Below are 25,892 nucleotides of genomic sequence, written 5' to 3'. Positions count from 1 at the left end.
CATTTTAGACAACACTACACAGTTATGGACATTATTTACTAAACAACAAAAATTACTACCTATCCAAACACTTATGTATCCAATTAGATATCTCCTCTCCAGCGAGGTGCTGTAATGTCCCTTTAACTGGAACTCCACCCCTAAAGTCTTTATAACCTCATTCTCACATCAACTCATTGCTTGATTATTTTGTTGCTTTGAGTAGTGCTAACCTTACTCATTTATTTGACAAGTCAAGTCTCTAATTCCTGAAAGGTGTAACTTTGCTCTGTGTTACTTCAAAACCTAGCTACCTAATTATTGCCTAATTTACACCTACCTGTTTGCTGATTCTGGTATTCATCTGAGTCTCCCTGTCAGCCCTGCACTACCTGTTTGGATCTACATTCCTGGCGTATTCATCCGCCTGTTTCCTTTCACACTGAGGATTTCACACGCTGCAGCAGCACGCTAAGGATCTCAGCCGCTGTTCCTGTTTCTCTCCTGGAAGTCCTTCTCTCCTAGTATCTACACCGGATCATTCTCCTATTTGCCTATCTGTTCCACGCTAGAGCTACCGGTCACGCAAGTACTTTTGTTCTGAATACAAATTATTCTGCCATGCTGCTCTTTTCAATCATACTTGCTAAATGTGCATTGTCTACACTGTCTGCAGTATACTTTGTCTAAGCAACTTAACTACAGCCTGTACTTACTACTAGCTCTCTGGGTCAATTGCTTCCATGTGTGCATAACTCTACTACCTGCTTCTCAAACCAGCCTAAGTGTATAAATCTGCTTGCTTTGACCTGCTAAGTGCTGCATATACAGACTTTACATTATTATTTGTGCATGCTACTTACCAACTACAGATAAATTAATATTCAGACTCTCCTAATGAATCTTATTATTTAACTCATTCCACCTATTCTTTCATATATATATTCCTTTATTTATTTATATATATATATATATATATATATATATATATATATATATATATATATATATATATATATATATATATATATATATATATATATATATATATATATTTCCTACTGCTGGGACTCAATTACTGAAGTAACTGCTGTAATTAATTAACCCTTTTGTTACAGACTTATAACATTAGGTGTTCCACTTTACAGCTACAAATAATCTGTTTTTCATTATATGAGAATTATAAACAGGTTATTACAAGTGCAGACTATAATCAACAAATGGGCTAACAAAGGATTGTACAGGGTGGCAGACTGGCTGGTTGGGGGAAAGTCTAAAACATTCACTCAAATACAGACTCAACTAGGTTCAATAAAGCTTCAGTGGTTCCAGTTTCTCCAAGTCAACTCAGCAATTCAAAAATACGTAAGAACCTCTTACCATAATACGTTCTCAACTTTAGAAACCCTGATGAACACCACACATAGACCCAAGCAGGCGATATCTAGAATATACCTAGAGATCCAATCACTAAACAAACTGACTAAACCCACTATACTCTTACACTGGGAAAGAGACCTGGACTTGGTTAAGGATAAAAAGAGATGGGATGAAATTTTTCACTCGGCCTGCACAGGTCTTTTAAGTGCAGACCTGAGAGAAAATACGATTAAAACTATGTATAGATGGTATCTAACCCCGACTAAAACCCATCACATGTCCCTCTCTAACAATAGATTTTGCTACAGGGGATGTGGAGAAATAGGGTCGTACCATCATATGTGGTGGGATTGCGCCATAATACAGCCAATATGGGCTCAACTATCCTCTCTTCTCGGAATGGTCCTTGAGGACCGTATCCAACTTACTCCTTCTCAAGCCCTGCTAAATGAACCTATACATAGATTTAACAAACACATAAACATATTCATCAAGATCGCATGCACGGTCACCAGAATGTGTATTGCAAAATACTGGAAAACTAAAGCCCCTCCATGGGAGGAAGTGTTGAATAGACTAACATTGACTTACCGCATGTATGAATCTGCTTCTAAGATTCTAGACACTCATGCACAGTTCGAGAGAATTTGGTTTTACTGGACACTTAATCAGACCACAGACATATAGGGTCCACTAAGAACCTTTTCAGATAGGGAGCTAGACGGTTTGGTTGCCTGGGGGGGGGGGGCCTCGACGTCCTTCTACACTTAATCTCATTTCACTATTCTTTACTCTACCTAATTGATCAACAAGCTCTACTAGCAGCCTGCAGATTAGCAATTGGTAGGCACTCTTCTATCTAAACTCTTACTCTATTTTCTTTCTTTCCTTCCTTATTCTTTTCCCCTTTTCGGTTGAAGATCTCTGTTGCCACCCTGGTTTTACACTTTGTTTTTGTGGATAGCAAAACCATGCCACCTACTTAGATGAAACTGATCAGAGACATTTCCCATTCCACTCACATCACCCTATCAAGGACTTTGTTCTTATGTCTGATTAAAGGGGCTTGCCCCGATAGCTGAATGGAAGGGACTTAACATAGAATATCAGGATCCTGCTTTGAGAAATATACAATGGACTCTAAGAGACTTTAGTAGGTGGCAGGAGACCCAGAAATTTAGCACTTTTGCTCCATTTATACTTCCTATCCCACCTGTTAGATGTATAAAAAGGATGTATGACCAATGTTGTAACGACCTCATTTCTGTTCATATCAATAAAAATGATTTAAACATAAATAACTAAACATCTGAATTTCTAATCATATACTAACATCACCTTCTATGGACACTTTTCGAATGTTCTCATATTCCGCTCTATCATTGAAACCATTTTTGGCTCAATTTCCAGCTTGCTTTTTTTTCTGTGGGTTTTTTTGGTTTTGTTTTTTTACTCACTGTACACTCACATCTCCCTGTCTCATTATCTTTACATCTCTTAGGTTAATTACAAAGGCTACCAAGCTATTATGCTCTAACTAAAGCTCATGCAAGTCTTTGTTCTTTAAAAGGGACATTAAACATTGAGGTTGTAATATAAAATGTTGTTTACTGTGTAGCAAAAGAACTTTGCTATATTAATTTAATATTTATTTAGTCCTCTTTTTCCATGTAATTTACCTGAGAAAATGGTGGGCTTTCCAATTCCGATGAGTTTCTATAAATAATGTTTTGTAAGAAAGGTAATTTGGCTCCTTTGGACCATTGGGCTGGACGCACGCACATATGTACAATCTTAAGGCTTGCTCCAGTTGGTGGGTATATGTGATCCTGGAACAGGCGGTGCTGAGACACTGAGGCCTAGCCGATATACTAAGGCCCATGCCGGCACATTGGAACATACATCGCCAAATTGTGGCCTGAATGCCTGACATTATGCCGGCATAGGAGAACCGTGTCTGCACATACAGACATGGATGCCAACTGCCACAGGCTGGCTATAACTGGACGGAACCGAAGAGTGCATTACACAGTATCTGCGACTAACAACCAGCCGAATAATGAAAATGAGAGGCTAGCTACATCACAGTGGAGAAGAACTACATTGAGTGGAGGTGAAGGATATATATCAGGATTACCACTACACGTTGCCACATTGAAGCGTGGCCAGAAGTAGAGGATTACACCTGAAAACGAAAATGCATACACTAGACCCCACCGGTCTGAAAAAAAATTAAGTTTGGAAGCTGGTTCCAAGATAACTGCTTTAAAGAAAGGAGCAGTTTCACACAATCTTTCTGTTTTTTTTCACCAGGCATTTAATGGTAAATATTATCAGAGATGAATTATTAAGGTAGCCAATGGAATGGTAAAAGTTTGGCATTTTATTTTTTGCCACATTAAATGGTATATCCTTTTTAAACTCTAGGATTTACCAGCGCTATAAATAAAAGGGGACTTTCAGTCATATAAAAAAGTTCATGCTGAAAGTTCCTTTATTTACAGCAAGTTTATGCCAAGCTGAGAGCCTCTGGCTGTCCGCAGCAAAATTTCCTCAATGAGGTGGTGTTTCCACCACTTAGCCAATACCGTGCTAGCCCTCCGGCATAATGCAAGCACGCTATTGGTAAAAAGGTAGAAATGTCCCCTCGTTGAAAAAAAATAAAAATATAGCATTTTGCTGTCGGCGGCCAGAGGTGCTCAGCTTTACAAACTTGCTGCAAATAAAAGGTACTATATATTAAAGGGACACTGAACCCACATTTTTTCTTTCATGATTCAGATAGAGCATGACATTTTAAGCAACTTTCTAATTTACTCCTATTATCAAATTTTCTTCATTTCTCTTGGTATCTTTATTTGAAATCCAAGAAGGCAAGTTTTGATGCCGGCCCATTTTTGGTGAACAAACTGGGTTGTTCTTGCCGATTGGTGGATTAATTCACCCACCAATAAACAAGTGCTTTCCATGGTTCTGAACCAAAAAAATAGCTTAGATGCCTTTTTCAAATAAAGAAAGCAAGAGAACGAAGAAAAAATAATTATAGGATTAAATTAGAAAGTTGCTTAAAATTGCATGCTCTGATTCATGAAAGAAAAAATTGGGTTCAGTGTCCATTTAAGTGACATGGTTAATTGAGCTGTGTTTATAAACTATTACTAAAATACATGGATACATTTTTTTAAAATTTCAGTTACTACTGATTTGAAAATGGGTCCAAAAAATTAAAATTTCTGAAAGAAGGAAAAAAAAAAAAAAAAAAAACTCAGGGGAGTGGCTGAAGTGAGGTATGATGTCATTATTAGGTGGAGTCTAGGGGCCATTTTAACTTTCTGAACAGCGCAAATCTATTTAAAATATCTACAAAACCGTTGTGCACAGTATGGTGACATGCAGGTACGAAATGATACTATTGGGCAATGATTAGAAATATATAACTTTGATATGAATGTAGATTGTCCCTTTAAAAGGGACAGTAAACCTTAAAACCGACCGCGCCATAAGACTAAGTGCAGCTCGCTCCTGTCACAGGAGCGAGCTGCACTTATTGCTATGGCGCGGTCGGGCCGGGCTGTGACTATACAGCTGGCCAGATGCGCTGACTAAATATAACAGACCCGCTCAGCAGAGAGCGGGTCTGTAAAAGCGCCATATTTTTAAAAAATTAAAAGGTAAAAAAGGCATTTATAGCTATAGCACCTAAATAATGTTATATAATTCTGCACTATGTGCAGAATTATATAACATTATTTTTAAGGTTTACTGTCGCAATGCACACCTGATGCACAGTATATCATCATCAAGATATTAAAAGAGCTATTTTTGTCTCAAATAGAACTAATTCAACAAAATATTACTTTAAAAGAAAGAAAAGGAGTTTAAGCAATATAATATAAGGATATCACAAATAGAACAAAGATTATCTGATGTGATGATATCTGATGAATGAAGGCCTGATGAGCTAAACCTTTTTGCTCTTGCAAGATGATCTAATACATCTCGTCAGTACGGAGAGGTCACTCAAATAATTTTTAAAAAGCGATTTTTTTCTTCAGAGATGTTTATCTGTCTATGCAGAGTTCTAGATATGGAAGAGAGACACCTACATTGCAAAAAAATGCTAAAAAAAAAAAGCTCAAAAAGGGGGGGGGGGCGTGTCCAAGCAGCGACAGAAAAAAACAGAATTTATGTTTACCTGATAAATTTCTTTCTCCTACGGTGTATCCGGTCCACGGCTTCATCCTTACTTGTGAGATATTCTCATTCCCTACAGGAAATGGCAAAGAGAGCACACAGCAAAGCTGTCCATATAGCCCCCCCTCTAGCTCCGCCCCCCAGTCATTCGACCGACTGTTAGGAGAAAAAGGAGAACCATAGGGTGCAGTGGTGACTGTAGTGTTCAGAAAAAAAAAATATATAAACCTGACTAAATGCCAGGGCGGGCCGTGGACCGGATACACCGTAGGAGAAAGAAATTTATCAGGTAAACATAAATTCTGTTTTCTCCTACATTGGTGTATCCGGTCCACGGCTTCATCCTTACTTGTGGGAACCAATACCAAAGCTTTAGGACACGGATGAAGGGAGGGAACAAGTCAGGTAACCTAAACGGAAGGCACCACTGCTTGTAAAACCTCTCTCCCAAAAATAGCCTCAGAAGAAGCATAAGTATCGAATTTGTAGAATTTGGCAAATGTATGCAGAGAAGACCATGTCGCTGCCTTACAGATCTGTTCAACAGAAGCCTCATTCTTGAAAGCCCATGTGGAAGCCACAGCTCTAGTAGAGTGAGCTGTAATTCGTTCAGGAGGCTGCCGTCCGGCAGTCTCATAAGCCAATCGGATGATGCTTTTTAGCCAGAAGGAAAGAGAGGCAGCAGTAGCTTTTTGACCTCTCCTTTTACCAGAATAGACGACAAACAAGGATGATGTCTGTCTGAAATCCTTTGTTGCTTCTAAATAGAATTTTAATGTACGAACCACATCTAGATTGTGTAACAAACGTTCCTTTTTAGAAACTGGATTAGGACACAGAGAAGGAACAACTATTTCCTGGTTAATATTTCTATTAGAAACCACTTTTCTTTAAATAATAAAAGTACACACTTTATTACTGAAACGTCAGAAAAACATCAAAGAAATATCCGATTTTTATGACAAATTAACCCTTTAATGCCCAAACCGGAGCTAATAGTAGCAATTAACCGGTTAAAAACACTACAGTCCCATGCCACAGTCTTTACTGCGGCGTTTACCTTCCTTAGGGTTTATTCAAATAAGTAATAAGTCTCTCTGAAGTTCTTTTCCAAGCCTCTGGACACTCCACGTGAAGCTGCATGAACTGCCTAGTGAAAAGCAACTGCGCAACTAAGGCGCGAAAATGAGGCCTCCTCCCTCTGCATTCCAGAGTGAAGGGGCCTTTCTGACAAGATTAGGTGACAACTAACACCACATACTCTTTACCATCCCCGTGGAGATGCTACTTGTTCAGAGCAGCAAAGAGAATGACTGGGGGGGCGGAGCTAGAGGGGGGGCTATATGGACAGCTTTGCTGTGTGCTCTCTTTGCCATTTCCTGTAGGGAATGAGAATATCCCACAAGTAAGGATGAAGCCGTGGACCGGATACACCAATGTAGGAGAAAAGTCTTTAATCCGCAGATTAATACTGCAAACCTACAGCTTTTTATTATCTGTACAAGTGACGTTGTACTACTATCTCAGAACAGCTAGTATTTTTCTACAAAAGGGCTGTATTAATGATCTTTGAGACAAAAATGGACAATTGAGGCCTGGAGCGGCGGCTAATACTCAGGCCTAGGGTAATCAGCCAGATCTAGATAAGCTAAACTAAATACAGCAATACCGAGATCTTTTGAAGAGGATAACACCCAATCGCATCGGCACATTATTTCCATCGGAGTGAGAGAACGGTGAGAGCTGTTAAATATAACAACTATGGAACCGCAAATTGATGATCCTTCTAGCAACCCAGAGCACAAAATGGCCAAAATAGAAGCTTTATTACAAGCAATGATTAACAAAGATCCTTAAGAGCAGGAAATTTAATTACTAATAAAGCGAGCACCAACTACAAGAAGCATGCTAAATAAACCACGATACATAATAGTAGAGGTATATGATCCGGCCTCAACACCAGAAAAGACCTGCTCAACTATCACTGTGACCGACAACACTATTTATGCAAGCGGCGATTCCCTACGTCATCCCTGCCGATAATTCTAAAAGGCAAGTTCAGCGCAGTAAAAAACACACAAAGGCAAGCTTCTCAGGATGAATTACTCACTACAGAATGAGATCCTCACAATCTCCAAGATGGCGCCTGACATCACACCAGATAGAAGCATGGCGAAAGCCTTGAATTTACACAGCATAACCACCAGCAAAAAAGGACAGGGATTATATTTCACCGCACATTTGCACTGTGTAAAGGATCAGCACAAGACAGGGCAGAGTCTGCAGTTTATACCGCCGACACACGGGCTTGAGGGGGATCCGTTGGCGCCGGAGATCTTGTTGAAAAAGGCTCTTTACTCTCCATAACAAGCCTGGAGGACATCCTAACCCCCGTGAAAAAGAACAGGGCTTCTGATTTAACAAGAAACATTAAAGGGACAGTAAACACTAGAATTTTTGTTGTTTAAAAATATAGATAATCCCTTTATTACCCATTCCTCAATTTTGCATAACCAACACAGTTATAATAATATACTTTTTACCTCTGTGATTACCTTGTATCTATGCCTCTGCAAACTGCCACCTTATTTTAGTTCTTTTCACAGACTTGCATTTTTAGCCAATCAGTGCTGACAACTAGGAGCTTCACGTGCTTGACCTCAATGTTATCTATATGAAACACATGAACTAACGCCCTCTAGTCTTGAAAAACTGTCAAAATGCTTTCAGATTAGAGGCAGTCTTCAAGGTCTAAGAAATTAGCACATGAACCTCCTAGATTTAGCTTTCAACTTTTTTTGACTTAACTGTCCCTTTAAGGGGACTTTGAACGCTCTCAGATCATTTCCCGATGATAGAATTTCCAGTTTCCTCAGTTTAACAATAGAAACTGCTCAGAATGTCCCAATCTTTAATTACGGAGGAGAAACAAACCTAGCTGTCCAGCAGACATATTCAAGTGGTGGATAGCATAGATGTTAAGCACCATTGTCAATTGCTTCTCTTTTTAAAAGAACAGGTTGCTAAGTTAAATGAAGTTTAAGTATGTTCCATATTCTGGTTATTGTTGGGAAAGTTTTGTTCATGTATATCACATGTGCACAGGCAAACCAACTAGGAAGATTAGAAAATGTAGCTACAATTAGAGTTATAGTAGACATTATCTATAAAATATAACCAACACACTGATTACTGAAATACCATCTATACTAGTGGCGCACATATCCTGGGCTTATACTATCGCCTCCCTCGTGGCTGACGGCCGCGGCGACGAGGGAGAGGAAATGCTTAGATTGCACAACTGATATTACATATCCTATTAAAAATCAACAAAAACTGCATACCCTCACATAGATCTTGCTGCAGATAAGATTGCAACATATATACTACTAATAGAAATCTGTGGTAGGAATACTTATTATAAGCATCAGTGCAATAATGTATACTCTAATTATTTACAGGGCACAAACTACATCTTATTGGACATAGAGTTCAATTATAAAAGCACCCTAACTAACATCCCACTGAATAGTATATTTGTATGATTTAGATAAAGTTACTGCAAACATTAAATATCAAGAATACGTTTACTTATCCTTTTTTAACTGAAGGCTTTTGCTAAGGTATTGCTGAAGATAATGAGGATACAATCATTTCTGGTAATTTACATCTCCTCCTTGTTGTAACTTAAAGGGACACTCAGGTTAAATTAAATTTTAGTGATTCAGATACAGTATGTAATTTTAAACAACTTTCCAATTTACTTCCATTAAAAAAAAAATGTGCACAGTCTTTTATATTTACAATTGTTGAGTCACCAGATCCTACTGAGCATGTGTAAGAATTCACAGACTATACGTATATGCATTTGTGATTGGCTAATTGCTATCACATGGTACAAGGGGAGTGGAAATATACATAACGTTGAAATTTATTATAAAAAAATCTACTACTCATTTGAAGTTCAGTCTTGTTATCTTGCATTTGTTGATTATGCAAATCTAATGTGTTGACTGGTCCTTTAAAACATATTTCACTTTTCCTTGATATACAGAGATGTAATTTTTCTTTTGTGTTTCTTATTTAAACCCCTAACTCTGAACTGATAGAATGTCAAAGGTCCATGAGAGACCCAATATGTTTAAGGGGCAAAAAAAGAGGACTGGACTTTATAAGTTATAATATTGGATATGTTGTATGCATCTGTTATGTATGTCTAACACTTTGTAAGAAAGAACATATAATCGGTTGTCCTCCATAAAAATATATATATATAAAAAAAAAGAAAAGAAAAAAAAGAAAGGATTTGGCAAGTATTTGATCATTAGATCCTTATTGTTAAAGCAGACATGGCTCTCAAATATTTGTTGATGACCTTGAAAAATGATCTAGACATAATAATTGATGCATATTTGGTCTACCAGAAACATTGAAAAATTAACTAATTAAATATTTTGTTTTCGTACAATTACCAGAGTGATTAGGTATTAAGATTGTGGATATGCCTTTTTTTGAAAGAAAGCATAGGACTGGTAGCCAACGCAAACATCAAAATGGAATTGTCCTTTCCAGGCAAGTGATTGCTTAATACTTAAACTTTCATAATAAGGCGATGATAGATACTAAGAGCATATAGAATACTATAGGAAGTCACAGAATATATTTGTATCAAGATTATTCTGCAGAGACTACCCCTAAAAGAAAATAACTAATTCCCTATCTGGACTTATTTAATAAGGAAGGACTATCTGTGAAACTGGTTTATCCTGCTAAATTGTCAGTTTACAATATCTGAGGGTAGAACTAACTTATGCTCTGCTAAATAGATTAAAGCTTATTTGAAGGATTTCAGATGAAATAGAGAGACAAAAAGGAAAATATGGCAGGCGGAATAACTGCGCTTATCGTTGTATCATTAAAAAAGGTAAAAATCTAAGAAGATCAGTATAGACTACAAATTTGATGAATGAAAGTCTCATTCTTTTTTTAAATTCTATCCTATGACTTGAGCACGTACGCTCAAGTTTATATTCACTTTAAGGAACAAAATACACCTCTTAGGAGGCATTGTGCATACTTATCTCGAGCACACATTCATCCTTAAGGCCAGGTAGGTAGCTGCCCAACTCCCTTCCCCCTCCCTCATTTACCCACCTCTCCCTTCAAGAACCTTTCCCTACCCTCTGATTCCCCATCCTCTCGGATCCTCTCAACCTCATCCCCCCTCCCTGCCGCGCTCAACATTTTTTTTTGTGTGCAGAGGATGGTATTGGATTTGCAGATATTTAAGAAAACTGCTTCCATGGAGAATGTCCCTAGTCTTGTTCCTTGAGGTACCAAGAGTAGAAACTGAGTTAAGATATGTAATAAATAGGACTTTGATTTTGGGTAGGAAAGTAATTAGACAGCGTTGGGTTTCTAAACAATCTCCATATTTTAAGCAATTCTTCAATATGCTCAAACAACAAATAGTAATAAAGCAATTTTATGTAATGGAAAAACTGGAAGTAAGAATTAGGAAATATATGAAAAAATGGGGAAGTGTGTTAAAGAAACAAAGTCTTGAATTTTGCAATCAAATATTTAAACCATTAATGAAATCTAGTTATATGAAGGAAGCTAAATTAAAGGGGGAATGGAATAAAATAAACTAAATTTATAAAGGGAAAGTCTACACCAGAATTTTTATTGTTTAAAAAAAAGATAGATAATCCCTTTATTACCAATTCCCCAGTTTTGCATAACCAACACGGTTATATTAGTATACGTTTTACCTCTGTGATTACCTTGTATCTAAGCCTCTGTAGACTGCCCCCTTATCTCAGTTCTTTTGACAGACTTGCATTTTATCCAATCAGTTCTGACTCATAAATAACTCCACGGGAGTGAGCACAGTGTTATCTATATGGCACACAAACTAGCGCTGTCTAGCTGTGAAAACCTGTCAAAATGCACTGAGATAAGATGCGACCTTCAAGGGCTTAGAAATTAGCATATGAACCTCCTAGGTATAGCTTTCAACAAAGAATATCAAGAGAACAAAGCAAATTTGATGAAAAAAGTAAAAAAATTTAAAGTTGTTTAAAATTGCACACGCTATCTGAAAATTTTAGTCATCTTTCACCATAGAGTCCCATAATAATCACCTGATGATAGGAGGTGATCATAAACACTTATTTTTTTTCCCTTTCTTAAAAGGGATAGTCTAGTCAAAATTTAAATTTCAGGATTCAGATAGAGTATGCAATTATAAACGATTTTCTAATTTATTCCTATTATCCAATTTTTCTTCGTTCTCTTGCTATGTTTATTTGAATGTAAGCTTAGGAGCGTTTGCTGATTGGTGACACCAAAGCGCTACCCAGGTGCTGAACCAAAAATGGGCCGGCTCCTATACTTACATTTCAGCTTTTTCAAATAAAGATAGCAAGAAAAACAAAAACAAATTGATAATTAGGAGTAAATTAGAAAGTTGCTTAAAATTGCATGCTCTGTCTGAATCATGAAAGTTACATTTTGACTAGACTATTCCTTTAAAGACCTAAATGTCCCATAATAAATACCTGATGATGGAAAGTGATTATAATATTCTTTTTTTTTTCTTTTCAAAATTAATTGTGTCGGTCCTTTATACACATATCAGTGTGTTATTTTGTTTTTGAATCACAGTGTTTCATTCTTTGTTCTTCTCTACCCCTCCCCGATCAAATGAAATGAAACTGAATTATATTATATACGGTTTCCAGAATGTACTGATAAAGCAGGTAGTTTGAAGTTTATTCATTTTTTTTATTTTTATTATTTGATATAACCAATTGATGTAACAAATGTTTTATGCTGATTTTATGTATTGTTCTCTCTCTCTACTGCTTTAATAAAAATTATAAAAAAAATTAAAAAAAAAAATGTGATTGTAACAGGTTATCCTAAATTTTAAAATCTGCTGATAAAGTAACTATCGCCTAGATTACGAGTCTTGCAATATGAGCTGTGCGGTGCTAACGTGCAGTTTATTGTCACCGCTCACTTACCCGCAGCGCTGGTATTACGGGTTTTTACAAACCCGGCATTAACAGGCAAGAAGTGAGCGTAGAGCAAAATTGCGCTCCACACCACACTCCAATACCAGCGCTGCTTAAGTGAGCGGTGAGCCGGTTATACGTGCTCGTGCACGATTTCCCCATAGACATCAATGGGGAGAGCCGGCTGAGTAAAAGTCTAACACCTGCCAAAAAGCAGCGTAAAACTCAGTAACGCAGCCCCATTGATTCCTATGGGGAAACTAAAGTTATGTTTACACCTAACACCCTAACATGAACCCCGAGTCTAAACACCCCTAATCTTACACTTATTAACCCCAATCTGCCGCCCCCGACATCGCCGACACCTGCATTATATTTATTAACCCATAATCTCCCTCCCCCAATGTCGCCGCAACCTACCTACATTTATGAACCCCTAATCTGCCGCCCCCAACGTCGCTGCCACTATTCTAAATTTATTAACCCCTAAACCTAAGTCTAACCCTAACTTAAATAAATATAAATAAAATTACTATCATTAACTAAATTATTCCTATTTAAAACTAAATACTTACCTATAAAATAAACCCTAAGTAAGCTACAATATAACGAATAGTTACATTGTAGCTTGCTTAGGATTTATCTTTATTTTACAGGCAAGTTTGTATTTATTTTAACTAGGTAGAATAGTTACTAAATAGTTATTAACTATTTAATAACTACCTAGCTAAAATAAATACAAATTTACCTGCAAAATAAAACGTAACCTAAGTTACACTAACACCTAACAAAGCAATTAAATAAATTACCTACATTAAATACAATTAGCTAAATTAAATACAATTAGCTAAATTAAAAAAACAAACACTAAAATTACAGAAAATAAAAAACAAATTACAAGATATTTAAACTAGTTACATATAATAGCCCTTTCAAAATAAAAAAGCACCCCCCAAATAAAAAAAAACCCCTAGCCTAAACTAAACTATCAATAGCCCTTAAAAGGGCCTTTTGCGGGGCATTGCCCCAAAGAAATCAGCTCTTTTACCTTAAAAAAAAATAAGAACAACCCCCCCAACAGTAAAACCCTAACTAAAAAAACCTAAGCTCCCCATTGCCCTGAAAAGGGCATTTGGATGGGCATTGCCCTTAAAAGGGCATTTAGCTCTATTGCTGCCCAAAGCCCTAACCTAAAAATAAAACGCACCCAATACACCCTTAAAAAATCCTAACACTAACCCCCAAAGATTCACTTACCGGGAGAAGTCTTCATCCAAGCGGCAAGATGTCCTCAACGAAGCCGGCAGAAGTGGTCCTCCAGACGGGCAGAAGTCTTCACCCAGACGGCATCTTCTATCTTCATCCTTCTGACGTGGAGCGGCTCCATCTTCAAGACATCCGGTGCCGAGCATCCTCTTCAATCGACGGCTTCTTCGGAATGAATTTACCATTAAGTGATGTCATCCAAGATGGCGTCCCTTAGATTCCGATTGGCTGATAGATTGAGCTTGCATTCTATTGGCTGTTCCAATCAGCCAATATAATGCAAGCTCAATCCTATTGAACTTCAATCCTATTGGCTGATTGCATCAGCCAATAGGATTTTTTCTACCTTAATTCCGATTGGCTGATAGAATTCTATCAGCCTATCGGAATCTAAGGGACGCCATCTTGGATGACATGACTTAAAAGGTACCTTCATTCCGAAGAAGCCGTCGATTGAAGAGGATGCTCCGCGCCGGATGTCTTGAAGATGGAGCCGCTCCGCGTCGGAAGGATGAAGATAGAAGATGCCGTCTGGATGAAAACTTCTGCCCGTCTGGAGGACATCTTGCCACTTAGATGAAGACTTCTCCCGGTAAGTGAATCTTCGGGGGTTAGTGTTAGGATTTTTTAAGGGTGTATTGGGTGGGTTTTATTTTTAGGTTAGGACTTTGGGCAGCAATAGAGATAAATGCCCGTTTAAGGGCAATGCCCATCCAAATGCCCTTTTCAGGGCAATGGGGATCTTAGGTTTTTTTAGTTAGGGTATTATTGGGGGGGTTGGTTGTGTGGGTGGTGGGTTTTACTGTTAGGGGTTTTTTGCATATTTTTTTTTACAGGTAAAAGCTGATTTCTTTGGGGCAATGCCCCGCAAAAGGCCATTTTAAGGGCTATTGATAGTTTAGGCTAGGGTTTTTTATTTTATTTTGGGGGGGCTTTTTTATTTTGATAGGGCTATTAGATTAGGTGTAATTAGTTTAAATATCTTGTAATTTGTTTTCTATTTTCTGTAATTTAGTGTTTTGTTTTTTTTATTTAGCCAATTGTATTTAATTGTATTCAATTTAGGTAATTTATTTAGTGTAGTGTTAGGTGTTAGTGTAACTTAGGTAAGGTTTTATTTTACAGGTAAATTTGTATTTATTTTAGCTAGGTAGTTATTAAATAGTTAATAACTATTTAGTAACTATTCTACCTAGTTAAAATAAATACAAACTTGCCTGTAAAATAAAAATAAGCCATAAACTAGCTACAATGTAATGTATTAGTTATATTGTAGCTAGCTTAGGGTTTATTTTACAGGCAAGTATTTAGTTTTAAATATTTTAATTATATTTAAGTTAGGTGGTGTTAGGGTTAGACATAGGTTTAAAGGGTTAATAAATTTAGGACAGTGGCGGCGACGTTGGGGACAGCAGATTAGGGGTTAATAAGTATAATGTAGGTGGCGGCGATGTTAGGGGTGGCAGATTAGGGGTTAATAATATTTAACTAGCGTTTGCGAGGCGGGAGTGGGGCGGTTTAGGGGTTAATATATTTATTCTAGTGGCGGCAGCGTCCGGAGCAGATTAGGGGTTAATAATTTTATTTTAGTGTTTGCGATGCGGGAGGGCCTCGGTTTAGGGGATAATAGGTAGTTTATGGGTGTTTAGTGTACTTTGTAGCACTTTAGTTCTGAGTTTTATGCTACAGCTTTGCAGCGTAAAACTCATAACTACTGACTTTAAAATGCGTTAGGAATCTTGGCGGTAGAGGGTGTACCGCTCACTTTTTGGCCTCCCAGGACAAACTCGTAATACCGGCGCTATGGAAGTCCCATAGGAAAAAGCCTTTACGAAATTTCCGCAAGTTGGTTTGCGGTAAGGCCAAAAAAGTGTGCGGTACACCTATACCTGCAAGACTCGTAATAGCAGCGGGCGTAAAAAAATCAGCGTTAGGACCTGCACAACTCGTAATCTAGCCGTAAGTAAGAGTTTCCAAGTCCTTTTAACAGTACTATATTTTACATAACTGTTCTTTGCACACTTTAATAACTCATATATTGCCTTGTCTTCAACAGAAGAGATTAGATGAGTAAAGCTTAGGTTACAACATGGTGATGGTTATAACAGTTTTTGATATTAAAACAACTAACATAAGGCTATATAACAATTCTTTAGAAAAGCTTGTCAAAATGATTTATCTACAAAAATTCCCATGGGTCTTTAATGGTGGTTATCTGTAGTTTAAAAACGTGTATCTACATATTATGCACCTGCACCGCAAACTCACCATAAAGGGACATTCCGGTCAAAATTTAAATGCACATAGATTAATTACATCTTTGAGAAGAAACATATTTGCAACATACATGTATTGGCAAAAATGCTTCTAGTAAAAGGTATGACTGTTTTAAGGTTAACAATTTTCTCGGCACGTGCATGTGAAGAATAGCTAGATATTCTCAGTGCACCTACATTTTAAATATTGCAGCTGCTCAGATCATCAGTGAGGCTTGTATCATGTCAGCAATTAACAAATTGAGTCATTAATATATGGTACATGTACGTTAGGCTTTTTGAGCAAGTGCTCTGTTTAAAATGCTGGTGCACAGTGCATACTTAAATACTCTTTTGAAACAGCTATAGCTTTTATTAGAAGCATTTTTGCTAATACATGTATATTACAAAAATGCTTCTGTTCAATACCAAAATGCATAAGAGAATTGAGCCCAAGCGCCCAGATAAGAACCTCTGGCTATGCACAAAGGGCCCCCTAGCTAGGCCACAGGAGAGAATGAATATAGAATAGGGTGTGCAAAGAGCCTAGAAGGCCGAGGTGGAAACTAAATAGTAAAGCTCCTCAAAGGCGATCGAGAAGAACACAGGATTGTGTTCACTTGAGATTAAAAGGGTGTTTATTGGTACAATCAATAGCAGCAATGCATAAACAATGAATAAAACAATGGTGGGCAATACAATGAAAGCTATTGACTAAAAAATTATGATATAAAAACAATAATGAATTGTGGCAATGTGAAAGTTTATCATGGATCCATGTCTAAATGAATGGTTAGAATACTGGGATGAGCCGAATGATAAGGTGATATGCGTCTGCAATAGGAGATAGCTAAAGGCTGAGCGTGTGCTCAATAGTGTGTGAGGTGTAATCCTGTGTTCTTCTCAATTCACACGCCTTTGAGCTTTACTATTTAGTTTCCACCTCAGCCTTCTAGGCGCTTTGCACACCCTATTCTATATTCCAATACCAAAATGCATCCATGTGGTCTCCAATTTTGGCTGGAATATCCCTTTAATAAACTTAATACATTGTATAACTCGCTCTGCCGCTTTGTGCTACAATGTAACTACAGGACCCACCATTGTGACATGCTAAAAGAACTAAACTGGCTGTCGCTGGAATCCAGACGCACCCTCCATCTTTCCTGCCTTGTGTTTAAGAGCTTTTCTGGGAAGCTCCCACCCTACCTGAGCAGAATGCTCTCCCCGGCTGTTCCCACCTCCCATACCCTCTGATCCAGTACCAGCACATTATTTAGCTTGCCTCAATACAAAAAGAAAGCAGCTCGATCCTCATTTTCCTACAGAGCACCACAATTATGGAACAACCTCCTGCACACTTTCAAACCTTCCCCAAGCCTAATATCGTTTAAGAGATCCCTCTCTACATATCGCAAAACAGAATGCACCTGTCATGGTTGATTATATATTTCCTACCTGTTCTGTTACATTTTGCATATATTGTGTATTATTTTTGTTTTTGTATTTTATTGTACTCTATTGTATCAATGCAATGTTTTGTGGACCCAGGACATACTTGAAAATGAGAGAAATCTCAATGTATCCTTACTGGTAAAATATTTTCTAAATAATACATTTATAAATAAATTATTTTCAGTCTGACTGTTTAGTTTATGTGTAATGAAACAAGGTTGCAATATATTTATTTTTCCCCTTTTCATGTAATTTAGCTTCGAAAATGTAGCAATTTCTAATCTTCAGACTTGTACCCTGCTGACTCACTAAGGCTAACTCTACTACATATCTGACACAAATTGGATTTTCAAATAACAACTGCAAAACAATGCATTTTAAAATAACATTATGACAGTGGCTTACCTTGCTGTCTGTGGACTAAAGCCAAGATTAGCAAAGAACACAAATGACTTAACTGATATGTTATTCTAAAGCAACACAACAGAAATGTTGTGTCATTTCCTGTCCATTTAAATATATAGCCTCCAAAGAATAAAATAGTAACTGAGGAGACTGGAGCATTTTGAGACGTTGATGGTGGTCTTAGTGAACCTTCTGTCTCTTTAACCAATATTTCCTGTCCTTATGCCCCTTCCTAATATGTGTCCCCAGTCAGTTTTTATCAGCTTTCTTAAACCAAGACATAGTCAGCCCACATATCCCGGGCTGAAGTCAGCGCTGCCTAAGGTCACCACCATTTTTTGGAATAAAAATACTGATTATGCTCATTAGCATAAATAATTATACTGCATATATTAGGAACTAAAGATGCTAGGACTGGCTTTAAATGGTCATTAGTTTATAACTAAATTTCACCATGATAGCATCTACATTTCTATATTTTATATTTATTTTCAACTTTGACCTGAACCTCAAAAATACCGGTCATGTTGGCCGAGTGGCAACCCTATCACTGCCTCACGCAGCTTCATGACATACTCGTAACGGGAATGGCTCCAGCGTTTGTCTCTTTAACCAATAATTTCTTGTTCTCATGTCCCCTTCCTAATACATGTGTCCCCTGCTTTTGCACAATAGTTTTTAGCAGCTTTCACATACCAGGACATAGTCAGCCCACATTTCACGGGCTGAAGTCAGCGCTGCCTGACGCAGCTTCATGACGTACTCGTAACGGGAACGGCTCCAGTGTTTGGGTCCTTCTTCATCTTGAAACCACCTTGATTTAAAAAAAAAAAAAAAAAAAAAAAAAGGGATATGACATTATAACATACAAAAAAATACATTAGAGATGTGGTACTGAGACTATTTACATAAAACAAAGTGTGTGGCTCATGCTTACTAAGGTTGTGGTGTTTTGAGGTCACAAACATTTAGTTGAGGGAAGAGAATGGTGAAGGCAGCTGGTAAATATACATTCTACAGATGATGTGGTCTGAAGGTGGTTTACAACAAATAGCAGATTTAAATTATCTGGAACAGGACACACCCTTCTGTAGTGGTTTAGTTACTTCTCTTAAAACGACAGTAAACAACTTGTCATTAAAACGTCTAAATGTTTTTTACTACAATTGTTTTGCAAAAGCCAAACTCCACCCACAATTTGCCTTATCTGTGGGAGCCAATCTAGACAACAGTTACATTAGCATATAATGCATTGTTTTGCATCTAAAGCCAATTAAGCAAAGAAATGTAGTAGGGTTAGCCTTGACAAGTCAGCAGGGTGCATTTCAAGTTCAGAGAGTTAGAAAATCCACAAATTTCAGAGCAAAATTACATGAATATGGGGCTAAATAAATAATAGAAGTGTATTGCAAAGTTGTTTCATTACACAAACATTTTACATAAAATCAGAAGGCATTTACTGTCCCTTTAAAAGGACGTGAAACCCAAATTTTTGCTTTCACGATTCAGATAGAGTATACAAATTTTATACAACTTTTTAAGTTTCTTCTAGTGTGTAATTTGCACCATTCTACTGGTATCATTTGTTGATGAAACAGCTATGCACATGGGTGAGCCAATAACATGAGGCATATATGTGCAGACACCAATCAGTAGCTCCAGAGCCTACCTATGTATGCATTAATTAAATAATAGAAGTAAATTGTAAAGTCGTTTTAAGTCTCAAGCTCTCTCTGAATCATGAAAGAGAAAAAAAAATTGGCTTTCGTGCCCCTTTAAAAAGGGACATGAAACCCAAAATTTGTCTTTCATGATTTAGATAGAGAACACAATTTTAAACAACTTTCCAATTTATTTCTATTATTTAATTTGCTTCCTTCTCTTGTTATCCTTTCCTGCAAGGCTTATCTTGGTAAGCTCGGGAGCAGCAAAGAACCTAGGTTCTAGCTGCTGATTGGTGCCTGCAGATATATAAACGATTGTCATTGGCTCACCCATGTGTTCAGTTAGAAACCAGTAGTGCATTGCTGCTCCTTCAACAAATGATAACAAGAGAATGAAACCAATTAGATAATAGAAGTAAATTAAAAAGTTGTTTGAAATTGTATTCTCTAACTGAATCATGAAAGTATAATTTTGGGTTTCATGTCCCTTTAAGTTGAGTTTTGTAACCTATAAGTGGACGGGTGGTCTTTTTTTTTTTTTTTTTTTTTTATTATCAGGATTGAGTGTTTATCTGGTTATCTCTACAGTACCTGGGATGCTCTTGTGGTCTCCATTCGACATGGTGGTACTGACTCTGCACATTTATCAGCCATTCCCGCAGGATACTGCTTGTATTGTCTATATTGTGATCTGTAGCAACCCTATGGGAGAAAAGTACACAATTTACATGGCCTCCTATATTATCAAACATAGTTGTAATTCTGTTTATCATATGTCAATATTTGTTTTACTGTTGTGTATGAAGATTACATTTGCTTTTTTGCAAAGAGTTCTCGTGTTTACTTTATGGGAACTAAATTTGCAATGACTGGAAGCAACTGATAATTACTGACAGATTTTTAAATTGTTCATAACATTTGTAAATTTATACTTCTAGGTAGAGAGAAAATCTCCACTGTAGGCTTATTGGCTATAAATCCCATATCACAGACTGAAAATAAACATGTATATATTAAATTAGAATACACACTTAGTGATTATCTCCTTCAGTCTTTTCTCGAATATCCATTGAAGAACAAAATACAACAGATCAGGCATTGGTACGCAACACAGACCAAGTACATACACATAGCATCAGTCATGTTAATCCATGTCATTGCTTTAATTTAACAGTCTACTCTAAAATTGATAGCAGGGAGTTTTACCTTCTTGTTGGATGTCTCTTAACTGAATAAATCCTGGACTGCACTGGCTACCTTGAGGACTTTTTTCTATTTCTTCATGTTTCTTGCTTTTACTCAAAAATTATTGTTGTTTAAAAAGATATATAATCCCTTTATTACCCATTCCCCAGTTTTTGCATAACCAACACTGTTATATTAATATTCTTTTTACCTCTGTGAATACCTTGGATCCAAGCCTGTGCAGATTGCTCCCTTATTTCAGTTCTTTTGACAAACTTGCATTTCAGCCAATCAGTGCTGATTCATAAATAACTCCATGGGAGTGGGCACAATGTTATTTATATGGCATATATGAACTAGCGCTATCTAGCTGTTAAAAACTGTCAAAATGCACTGAGATAAGAGGCGGCCTTCAAGTGCTTAGAATTTAGCATATGAACCTAACTAGGTTTAGCTTTCAACATAGAATACAAAGAGAACAAAGCAAATTTAATGATAAAAGTAAATTTGAAAGTTGATTAAAATTGCATGCCCTATCTGAATCATGAAAGTTTTTTTATCTAAAAGCTATTGCAGAGTATGTGCTGCTAACCAAACATGTCTTGGCATAATGTAGCATGTACCACATCACTGGTATACAGAGGTCACCATACACTGACCATAGTTCTTGGGATAGTTGCTAATACAGGGGCTGTGCCTAAGTAATACTTTAATGTAACAAAGTATGCCAGCCTCATCTTCTATATAAAGATGGAAAATAACACATGCTTACATAGCAACAGCCCCTCTGTCACCATATCAAGTCTTAGTCACCTGTCCCTAAAGTTCACCTGTCAACCTCTAACCTTAATTTTCCCCAGACCTCCCCAGTTGAAGTCTGTTGCTTTGGGTTCTGTAGGACAGTGTTTTTCAACCAGTGTGCTGTGGCACACTAGTGTGCCGTGAGAGATCCTCAGGTGTGCCGCGGCAGACTGACAACAGTGCGGGGGTGTCCCTCTTTCAAATTTTGAAATATTAGGAGGTATGTGACAGGCTCATCAGGCATCATTTACAACCATGACATTGACAATCATTCACAGACCATCATTATGATTGTTTGTAAAAGAATGTCAATATGTCACGTATAGTTTGTAGGAGGCATGGCATGACAGCACAGTACAGTGTGTGTATATATATATATATATATATATATATCCTGTATTAGGCTACAATGTGTGATTTTGTAAAATTTTGGAATGGTGGTGTGCCACAGGATTTTTTTTAACGATAACGAGAGGAGCGCGGGAGAGAGATAACGAGAGGAGCGCGGGAGAGAGATAACGAGAGGAGCGCGGGAGAGAGATAACGAGAGGAGCGCGGGAGAGAGATAACGAGAGGAGCGAGGGAGAGAGATAACGAGAGGAGCGCGGGAGAGAGATAACGAGAGGAGCGCGGGAGAGAGATAACGAGAGGAGCGCGGGAGAGAGATAACGAGAGGAGCGCGGGAGAGAGATAACGAGAGGAGCGCGGGAGAGAGATAACGAGAGGAGCGAGGGAGAGAGATAACGAGAGGAGCGAGGGAGAGAGATAACGAGAGGAGCGAGGGAGAGAGATAACGAGAGGAGCGCGGGAGAGAGATAACGAGAGGAGCGCGGGAGAGAGATAACGAGAGGAGCGAGGGAGAGAGATAACGAGAGGAGCGAGGGAGAGAGATAACGAGAGCGAGGGAGTCTGGGTTGGGGGGGGGGGGTCAGAGGGGCAGCAGATTTACCAGTGCCTAGGGCAAAACAAAAACAAGATACTACACTGTGTCCTGTGGCTATCGGAGACTGTGTTACTCTATAACTTGATAAGAGAGCACTACAGAATATTTCAGCTTATCAGAGTAAAATGTAGTACTTCACACAACAAAGTATGGCTGGCTCCTCGAAGTCAAATATCTTGTTAAGCCACTTCACATAAAAATGAAATGAAATGTCCACAGCACCATCACTTAGAAAAATATTTCTTCCTTTATTAGAACACAGACATGTTAATACAACGTTTCAGGTATTAACCCTTATTCATGCAGCCTATATACTGCTCTCTGTATCCTCAGGAACCAGCAGCCTATATACTGCTCTCTGTCTGTATCCTCAGGAACCAGCAGCCTATATACTGCTCTCTGTATCCTCAGGAACCAGCAGCCTATATACTGCTCTCTGTATCCTCAGGAACCGGCAGCCTATATACTGCTCTCTGTATCCTCAGGAACCGGCAGCCTATATACTGCTCTCTGTATCCTCAGGAACCGGCAGCCTATATACTGCTCTCTTTATCCTCAGGAACCGGCAGCCTATATACTGCTCTCTGTATCCTCAGGAACCGGCAGCCTATATACTGCTCTCTGTATTATCCTCAGGAACCAGCAGCCTATATACTGCTCTCTGTATTATCCTCAGGAACCAGCAGCCTATATACTGCTCTCTGTATTATCCTCAGGAACCGGCAGCCTATATACTGCTCTCTGTATCCTCAGGAACCAGCAGCCTATATACTGCTCTCTGTATCCTCAGGAACCAGCAGCCTATATACTGCTCTCTGTATCCTCAGGAACCAGCAGCCTATATACTGCTCTCTGTATTATCCTCAGGAACCAGCAGCCTATATACTGCTCTCTGTATTATCCTCAGGAACCAGCAGCCTATATACTGCTCTCTGTATTATCCTCAGGAACCAGCAGCCTATATACTGCTCTCTGTATTATCCTCAGGAACCGGCAGCCTATATACTGCTCTCTGTATTATCCTCAGGAACCGGCAGCCTATATATTGCTCTCTGTATCCTCAGGAACCGGCAGCCTATATACTGCTCTCTGTATCCTCAGGAACCAGCAGCCTATATACTGCTCTCTGTATCCTCAGGAACCAGCAGCCTATATACTGCTCTCTGTATCCTCAGGAACCAGCAGCCTATATACTGCTCTCTGTATCCTCAGGAACCAGCAGCCTATATACTGCTCTCTGTATCCTCAGGAACCAGCAGCCTATATACACTGCTCTCTGTATCCTCAGGAACCAGCAGCCTATATACTGCTCTCTGTATCCTCAGGAACCAGCAGCCTATATACTGCCCTCTGTATCCTCAGGAACCAGCAGCCTATATACTGCTCTCTGTATCCTCAGGAACCAGCAGCCTATATACTGCTCTCTGTATCCTCAGGAACCAGCAGCCTATATACTGCTCTCTGTATCCTCAGGAACCAGCAGCCTATATACTGCTCTCTGTATCCTCAGGAACCAGCAGCCTATATACTGCTCTCTGTATCCTCAGGAACCAGCAGCCTATATACTGCTCTCTGTATCCTCAGGAACCAGCAGCCTATATACTGCTCTCTGTATCCTCAGGAAGCGGCAGCCTATATACTGCTCTCTGTATCCTCAGGAACCAGCAGCCTATATACTGCTCTCTGTATCCTCAGGAACCAGCAGCCTATATACTGCTCTCTGTATCCTCAGGAAGCGGCAGCCTATATACTGCTCTCTGTATCCTCAGGAACCAGCAGCCTATATACTGCTCTGTATCCTCAGGAACCAGCAGCCTATATACTGCTCTCTGTATTATCCTCAGGAACCAGCAGCCTATATACTGCTCTCTGTATCCCCAGGAATTTGCAGCCTATATACTGCTCTCTGTATTATCCTCAGGAACCAGCAGCCTATATACTGCTCTCTGTATCCTCAGGAAGCGGCAGCCTATATACTGCTCTCTGTATCCTCAGGAACCAGCAGCCTATATACTGCTCTGTATCCTCAGGAACCAGCAGCCTATATACTGCTCTCTGTATTATCCTCAGGAACCAGCAGCCTATATACTGCTCTCTGTATCCTCAGGAACCAGCAGCCTATATACTGCTCTCTGTATCCTCAGGAACCAGCAGCCTATATACTGCTCTCTGTATCCTCAGGAAGCGGCAGCCTATATACTGCTCTCTGTATCCTCAGGAACCAGCAGCCTATATACTGCTCTGTATCCTCAGGAACCGGCAGCCTATATACTGCTCTCTGTATCCTCAGGAACCAGCAGCCTATATACTGCTCTCTATATCCTCAGGAACCAGCAGCCTATATACTGCTCTCTATATCCTCAGGAACCAGCAGCCTATATACTGCTCTCTGTATTATCCTCAGGAACCAGCAGCCTATATACTGCTCTCTGTATCCCCAGGAATTTGCAGTCTATATACTGCTCTGTATCCTCGGGAGTCTTCAGCCTATACTACTCACTGTATCCCATGCTGCTCTGCATCCCCTAGAGTCTGTAGCCTGTACTGCTCTCTATCCGCAGGAGTCTACAGCATATATTACCCACAATGTAAATATCAGTATATTTCAGCGTGCTCACCATAATAAAATCCTGTCACCGGGATAACTCTGCCTCCACAACGCACATTAGCCAGTAAAGTGCTTACCATAGGGAGAGCCTGTCCTTGGGATACAGCAGCCTATCCACAGCCCCCAGTACGTCGGGTAGGGAGCTCTCTGCATTTCTCGCAATAAGTGCAATAAGGACGGTGGGAGGCCGAAAGGGCGACTCGGGGTTCCAACGCTCCTCCGGAAAGTAACCCGCAGTGAGCTCGAGAAGCAGCGAGAACAGCAGTAACGCTGGAAATAGAGAACAAATCCTTACTCTGATCATATTGACGAATAAAGTTACTTTCTATCCTCCGACTAAAAGTTTATGGCCAGAGGGTCTTCTTTAAGGGGGAGTCGACAGAGTGGATTAAGGATGGTTATGATTGGTCGCTTGAAGCGTGTTTCCCTTTAAAGAGGTGTATATTTAACCTCCGACGCAAATCGTTAAAGGGGAAGCATTACTCTCAGCTGGGCGATCTCTTAAAGGGGTGGGCGCACTGCCAACTCAGGGATCGTAGTGTGTATAAAAGAAGCGCACATTTCAGAACAATCGGAGACTATGTTCACTCTTCTCATACAAGAGGGTTGTTATATTAGTAATTAATAACTACAGTATACAGGCTCGCCGTAGCCCTACACTTCTTATGTATAACTATTTTTTTTATATTAAACAAACACATCGAATACAATTATTTAATTTACTTTTACACCAAG

At 38.8% G+C, this 25,892-nt stretch overlaps 1 protein-coding gene across 1 annotated transcript in view; it reads right to left on the bottom strand.

The window, feature by feature from the left end:
• COLGALT1 (collagen beta(1-O)galactosyltransferase 1) overlaps nt 1-25,529 on the bottom strand; it is a 72,651-nt gene extending 47,122 nt beyond the window's left edge. Inside the window, exons 1-3 of the mRNA XM_053717935.1 lie at nt 25,235-25,529; nt 20,212-20,322; nt 18,653-18,770 (exon numbers count right to left, since the gene is read on the bottom strand). Coding sequence (XP_053573910.1) covers nt 18,653-18,770; nt 20,212-20,322; nt 25,235-25,461 — 456 coding nt within the window. The 5' untranslated portion in view covers nt 25,462-25,529. The remainder of the gene's footprint in view (nt 1-18,652; nt 18,771-20,211; nt 20,323-25,234) is intronic.
• Nucleotides 25,530-25,892: the final 363 nt, after the last annotated feature.

Source organism: Bombina bombina, chromosome 6, assembly GCF_027579735.1.
Source record: "Bombina bombina isolate aBomBom1 chromosome 6, aBomBom1.pri, whole genome shotgun sequence".
Taxonomy (NCBI): domain Eukaryota; kingdom Metazoa; phylum Chordata; class Amphibia; order Anura; family Bombinatoridae; genus Bombina; species Bombina bombina.
Note: the sequence above shows the minus strand (reverse complement) of the source record. Positions and strands in the feature narration are given on the sequence as shown.